Source organism: Cercospora kikuchii (genome assembly GCF_019650295.1).
Source record: "Cercospora kikuchii DNA, contig_00008, whole genome shotgun sequence".
NCBI classification, from domain to species: Eukaryota; Fungi; Ascomycota; class Dothideomycetes; order Mycosphaerellales; family Mycosphaerellaceae; genus Cercospora; species Cercospora kikuchii.
In genome coordinates this window covers 239,753-246,738 of record NW_025408589.1, presented here as the reverse complement: position 1 = coordinate 246,738, position 6,986 = coordinate 239,753, and the positions used below count along the sequence as shown (strand labels likewise).

The following is a 6,986-nucleotide window of genomic DNA, read 5'->3' as shown; positions in this document are numbered from 1 at the left end:
CCTGAGTTCCTACCTCTCTCTTCACGGAAGCCCGCGCATCCCCTCCTTTCCGAAAGCTGAGACGGAGACTCATCATCATACTTCCGTCGTCGTCTGCGTTTCTCTTGGCTCTATGTCGTCACCACGCCGCGCCATCGCTTGCCCGGGATGGCTGGGGAAATGCTGCTGCTGAGGAGGGTCTAGGCTGTCCGCGGAGCGAGAGCGTCTTGAGGCCGCCCGGCAGTCGTCAGGGTTTTCGTTCCTGCTGCTGAGAGAGCTGAGGTGTCGCAAATATAGTAGCTTTCGCTTGGGGGGTTAAGTAGTGAAGATGATGGTGGGTACTCATTCGTCTCTTTCTTGTTTCTTGTTGGTTTCAGCTGCTCACTTGGTTCCCTTTCGATTTCTTCTGAAGATACCAGGAATTGGACTCTGAGGGATAGTACTGCATATCTGTCTGTGACGCAGAGTAGAGAGGACAGCTTGGGTGTTGAGAGTACGAGGCAGGCAGCAGTTTAGGAATACGAGACCATTACGCGCAGCGATACGAGCAAGGCGAGGACGACTCATCACGGGGTCGACGATACCAGACACGCTTTCGCGACTTCAAGGCTACAGCTTACGCCATTCTCCAAGCACGACTACACATAATACCTACCTCCACCATCCTGCTACTGCATCGCAAACAAAAAGAGAAGAACATAAGTTGAAGATGTGCCTCGTCACTCCGAAGAAAGAAGTCGTGGTCCGAGGGAGAGATGTCCCGCCGCGTCCTGTGAGCAATTATCACGGTGGACCGAGGAGCAGCTCGAGATCGGTATACAGGAGGACGAGCGTTGTTCCGGTGGAGAGGGTTAGTCGGAGCAGTTATCATGAGCCGAGAAGGAGTGGGGAGAGAGTGGTGTATAAGAGGACGAGTAGGACTTATGTGAGGTGATTTTTGAAGGATTGTGGGAGAAGAGAAGAGCATGGTGGGAGGTACAAAGGGTGGGTTGGGTGTGAATGGTGCTATGAAATTATGATGGGATACACTTGGGCGGTTTACTGGGTTTGAAGGGACAATGATATGCTATGCAACCAGCGGTTTCACTATCTCGGTCGTACTGAAGAAATGCCACGCTTTCACGAGCTGATATAGTCCTCCTACTGTTGTCCTCAGCTTCCAGGCTCTCCGAGACGGGTTTGTCTCAAAGTTAGAGATCCACCCATACCGCGCCTCTTTGAACCTGTGACTGGCACAAAGTTGTGAAATGTGTGCAGTAGGCCTTCTTTGTCGTCCGAAAGAGGCCGTGTGGGTGTCAGATGGTCGTGCCTGCGAACGAGAAGTACGTCATGCTGCATAGACGTCATCCAGCTCTCCTCGGACGCTCGTGGAACTGCCATCGACCGCGCAGATCCTTCTTGACCGACTGTTCGCCTTGTCTTTCCATCTTGCTCTCTTGAAACAGCGACAGAAACCGCTTGTTGTAACAGATCTCCCTCTGCCAAACGAACCTCGGAAACAGCCGAACAATCGCCGCCATGTACGCCGCATCATCCCTGCTCCCCGCCATGTTCTGGCCCGCGACAACAATCACAGTACCATGCTAACAGAGACAGGAACATCGGACGCAAAGGATCGCTCCGCCACAAGCAGAATGACTCGGGCAACAAGCACCGCTTCGCCATGTCGTCGCTGCGCGGCGTCGGCCAGCCCGAGCTCTCCAAGAAGCTCCGCACCTTGATCAAGACCCAGAACCACGCCATTGGCGCCTTTGAGCAGGCAGGAAAAGAGTCGCAGAGCATTGCTTCCCAGCTCAGCGAGTGGGGTGAAAGTACCGAGGATGAGGCCCTCAGCGATGTCAGCGACAAGTTGGGCGTGCTGCTTGCGGAGATCGCGGAGCAGGAGGACCTGTATGCGCAGAACTTAGAGGACAGCAGAGGTGTCTTGAAGCAGATTAGGAACACCGAGGCGAGCGTGCAGCCGACGAGGACGCAGAAGCAGAAGGTGAGTCTTTGCTGTGTTGGGGAAGTGGTGTCCAGGCTAACGAGATACTGCAGATCCAGGATGAGATTCAGAAGCTCAAGTACAAGGAGCCAGAGTCGACGAAGCTGGTCACTCTCGAACAAGAGCTCGTCCGTGCTGAGGCTCAGAGCCTGGTCGCCGATGCCCAGCTCACCAACATCACTCGCCAAAAGTTCAAGGAAGCCTACGACCTCCACACCGCCGCCGTCATCGAGCGCGCCGAGAAGCAAATCCTCCTCGCCCAGCAGGCTCGCCGCCTCATCAACTTGCTCGATGACACTCCAACTGTTCCAGGCGAAGAGCGCCCAGCTTACGCACACGCCGAAGAGGGTCGCGATATTCTCAACGACGCCGAGGCTGCTCTCCGCGGCTGGTCGCCTTCCGTCGAGCCCGTCCACTCTGCCTCCGCCGGCAAGCTCGGCTCCAACGCCATGGCCACACAGAGCCTGCCAGACCGCACCACCACTGCTCCGCAAACTGAAGGCTTGAGCGACGCTCAGCGTGTCGAGGCTTTGGAGAGAGCTCAAGAGGAGACTACCACAACTGCTGATGTGCCTACTCCCGCCAAGACGGAGAACGCTGCTTTGGCGTCTTAGAAAGACCTTGAAGAAGACAAGGAACGTCAGGAGAATCGGAATGCAGCTTGGAGGGCTGTCGAGGCGCAAGAGAGGTTTCGACAGGTCTCGAGGACTGCTTCGTGGAATACTTGGCGGGATGCCAATCAGTTGTGAGCGAGTACATGATGATGACGAGGTGATGAAGTGCGATCTGTTTGATGCGTTTGGTTTGCGCGATACCTTGGTTTCTTGGCGGTTACGGGCTTTGATACCTGTGAGGTTGGACTTGTGACGGAATGATGGGGCCTTTTGTGCTGGTTGATTATTTGGTACTGCTAATGCTATGCTGTTATGTACTGACGACAGAAATTTGAACCAGATGTGTATATGATTTCACGTTTCAGCTTTCAGTTTATCTCGCTCTGAATATCACTGGCTCGAACACCGCATGCCGCCGTTATTGAGGTGCTGATTGTGTCGTAATGCTCTGCAATTGATGAATGATACATATGTAGCATTTGGACACACAATCTTCTCTCAAACAGCAAATGTCAAATTTTGTGAATGATGACGCATTCAGCATTTCGACACACACAACCATTCTCTCTCCAATAACAATATCAGGTACGTACATCCTTTTCAAATCGTATCTTCGCACATCACTACGTATTTTCGTCCTTTTTCATTGTCACAATCCCCACTCTCCTAACCACTTCCCCATCATCTTTCCATCAATCGCCGGCATCGTTCGTACTGTTTCGCTCAGTTTTTGTGTTTCGCTCGTCTCCATGGGAGGCAGTCCTCCTCCTCCTTCTGCTTGCAACGCTTCATAGAAATCCAAAATTTTGAGACCTGGTTTCTTTTCGAGTTCTTCGGGTGTGACTGGAGTGGCTTTCAAGGTTGAAAGCCAAGTTGAGTATGCGACTACTTTTGCAGAGGGAAGATGGGAGTGAATTGTAGGGAGGAGGGAGGATTGCCAGGTTGAGGTGTGGGGGTTGGTGAGGTGGGTTACAGTGAGAGGCGAGGTTGGGGTGGTGGTTGAGATTTCGAAGACGGATTTCGCGGCCAAGTCCATCGGGACCCAGTCGATTGTGTCTTGAGTTCCTAGGGCTGAGGGGATGAGGTTTAGGGATGATGAGGTGAGGATTAGACTTGGGAGCCATTCGTGGCGGTTCCAGGGAGATGCACTTTTTGCTGAACCGGCGAGTTGGCCTGCGCGGACGATTGTTACGGGTATGTTGGTGGATTCGGCTGCGCGAGCGAGGATTGTGGAGGCGACGTGTTTGGATTCGCCGTAGCCTTGAGGGAGGGCGACGGAGTGTGTAGCGGAGAGGCGTTCGGGAACGACTCTCTCGTTGGGGTTACTCGCGAACCAATTTCCTACGCTTGCGATGGAGGAGATGAAGATTATGTGGGCGTTGTGGGTTGAAGCGAGGCTGAAGTCGATTACGCGGCGGGTGCCAGCTATGTGGACTTCTTCGTAGGTGGGGAGGGTTTTGTTAAAATCTACGGCCCAGGCATTGTGGATAAAGATGTTTACGCTTTGGAGCATCTCGTTGTAGGTGGGATCTGGGATGGCGAAGTGATCTTTACCGAAGTTTGTGGCCAGGAAGGTTACTTTGCTGAAGTCTGCTTCTATGCCTCGATCTTCGAATTGTTTTGCTTGACGGACAACGGCATCTTCTGAGCGATTCAGAGCGTAGATGTGTGCGACGCTGGGAGACGCGATGAGGTCTTGCAGGATGTGGTTGCCAAGTGAGCCTGTTGAACCGGTAAGGACAACAGTGTGTTTGTCAGGACGTGTGGCATTTTCACGGCCTGATTTGCTGGACAGATCAGATGTGTACTTTTGTACCATCTTCTCCATGATCTCTTCACGACTCGTCTGTTGAGCTCCGGCCAGCACATCTCCGTCGTTCCCATGACTCAAGTACTGGGCAAGGCCGTTGATCGTAGGATTGCTGTAAATCACTCGAGGGGAGACTGAAGTTCCCGTGGCGTGGCTGAGTGTTGAAGATAATGCCATCACTTGGAGCGAGTCAATGCCGTAGCTAAAGATGTCTGTGTCGTCAGAGGCATCTTCCGGAATGGCGAAGTCCTTAGCCTTGAACGCTCGACGTAGGTAATCCTTTGCTCCTGCAGCGTCTATATCTTTTGCTAGAGGGCCGAGTTCATCGTCGCTGCCCTCGTTCGAGTAGAGAGCTTCGATCTCGTTTTTGTACAGTTCTGCGGTCTGTTTGCGAACGATCGAACCCTTCGGGGCACGCTTGAATGGCCTGTCCCTCTTCGTAATCGCGATCTTGGATTTCCACACTCGTCCATGTGCCGGTGCGGCGGCATTTGCTCGTTCCACCAGCGGCCAAAGCTCATCGACCAACTCTGCAGGATCGTCATGATTTACCAAGCTCCATTCCGGCTCGATAAGGAGCCCAGTCTGGAATCGTGCTTGTCCTACTACGAGAGCACCTTTGACCACCGCATAGCTTTCCAACGTCTTTTCAAACCCGACAGGATTGAATTTCTCTCCATTGCCCAGCACTAACACATCATCCTTCCGGCCCCTGTATATCCACAGCCCTTTCCGCTTAGGGTGTTCTTCGAAGAGATCTTTGGTGCGCCATTCTGAAATATCTGGGAAAGTGTGGAAGATTGCTTGCACTCGCTTGTCTGCTGGCTTGATCGTCATTTCATGCAGACCTTCGCCGTCCTTCTCCATATCAACACCACATCCTGGTGCCCATTCAAAGTAGTTCCAGTCATCTTTGTCCTCGGTAATGCGAGCAGGAATGAGGCCCGCCTCTGTAGATCCGATTACTGCCACGACACGACTGACTTGGTTGATTTTGTCGCCGGTGCCGTTCGCTAGTGGTCCACCGCCGTAGAAGACGAATTTCAGGTGGCTCATGGCGTCTAAGCCTCCGGGAGTCTCGACAATTTCTTCGATGACGGATGGAGGCGCCAGTACGACATCTGGCTTGGTTTGATTCAGGCATTTGATGATCAGGTCTGGGGTTGGTGGCTTTGTTGGAGGTGCGTAGCAGACTGGTCTTCTGCAGAGAAGTGATGTCCATACAACGACCGTGCCCATCATGTGGAAGAATGGTGCCATGGCGAACAGCAGCTCGTCGGTCGCGAACAATGCATTCATGTTGTTCTGCCTGCCTTTCGGTGCTGGCACGTTTCGAAGCTGACCTAGCGTATCGATGGATCCGTTCGTGTGGTAGATGGGTTTTGGCAATCCAGTCGATCCTGAGGTATGCAGAATGAGCACCTTGTCGTCGACTCGATTGCCATATGCTCCTGGGTAAGGTGTCGTTGCCTTCGCTCCTTGTCTCACCAGCTCATCGAAGGATGGGATGCGCACTGCCTCAACACCTGGAACAGCAGACCTTATTGTCTCCACATAAGACTCGACTCCCTCGCTGTAGAGAAGATACTTGCACTTCGTAGTCGAAAACAGTGATGCTTGTCCCTCCTGTGAATTCCGCGGCGAAGGTAGAAGGGTCATATACCCAGCCTTGATCAAGCCCACTTGGGCGACGGCATACCGCACATCATTCAGCCCGATGTATGCGGCGACATCTGTGGCTCGTCTGCCAATGCCGAACACCCTGCCCATCCATCTGGCCATTCCATCGACGGCATTTCCAAGCTCTTGATATGTGATGTCTCGCCAGCCTGTGGTGAGCTCGGCATCTTTGGGTACTTTCATCCAGACATGATTAGGGTATTCGCGAGCGAGTTCGTCAACGACTAATGGCAGCGACTTGACTTTTCTGTCGTTCGTTGAGTCGATGTCGAAGTATCCTTCTGTCATCTTGTGTTGGTGGTATATCAGTAGGTGGTATCTTAGATAATAGATGGTGGTGGTAAGTGAGAGAGCAAATGGTCAGTGTGTCAGTATGTGGCTCTTGGGATAGCGTGCGTGTTATATGAACAAGCCATGTTTGGCCAGTATGACGCGTTTGCGCGATATGTTTAGTTGACATGCTGTCGGCATCAATGCGGAATAATGAGCTAGAGGTACAAGTCTCGTGTGGCAATGCGTCGGACTTTTGGGCTATGGGGACCAATAGACTTGAGCAGTGGGAGATATCTTGTGCGTGCATATGTGCATGCATGGGATCGTAGAGGTATCGTCATAGGGTCCTTGGGACCACAGCATTGGGTCTGTGAGAACATCAATATGAGAGCACCCACGCAAGCACGAGCACAGCGAGTATGCAATTGTGCATCGCTCGTGCTCGGGGGCCGAACGAGGCCGTGAGAAGCTTTCGAAGCGTGGCCAAGCTCCAGCGAAGGACGAGCCATTAGTTTGAGGGCCCACAGTTGAATTGAGCATGACCACATACTGCGCCTGGCCATAGTTGATAACAGTCCAGAATCTGAAAAGAGCTTGTTCGACGCGTAGAGGTGTCGGTGGTCGTGTCCCGATCTGCTCCACCACG

General features: G+C 52.9%; 2 protein-coding genes across 2 annotated transcripts; one reads left to right on the top strand and one right to left on the bottom strand.

The window, feature by feature from the left end:
* Positions 1–1,497: 1,497 nt before the first annotated feature.
* CKM354_001129500 (uncharacterized protein) lies at positions 1,498–2,577 on the top strand (the record flags this gene model as incomplete). Its single annotated transcript, XM_044806779.1, has 3 exons — positions 1,498–1,529; positions 1,576–1,963; positions 2,017–2,577. 3 exons carry the CDS (start codon positions 1,498–1,500, stop codon positions 2,575–2,577), a joined length of 981 nt encoding a protein of 326 aa, XP_044662714.1.
* Positions 2,578–3,226: 649 nt separating this feature from the next.
* Positions 3,227–6,355, bottom strand: CKM354_001129400 (uncharacterized protein; the record flags this gene model as incomplete). Its single annotated transcript, XM_044806778.1, has 1 exon — positions 3,227–6,355. One exon carries the CDS (start codon positions 6,353–6,355, stop codon positions 3,227–3,229), a length of 3,129 nt encoding a protein of 1,042 aa, XP_044662713.1.
* Positions 6,356–6,986: the final 631 nt, after the last annotated feature.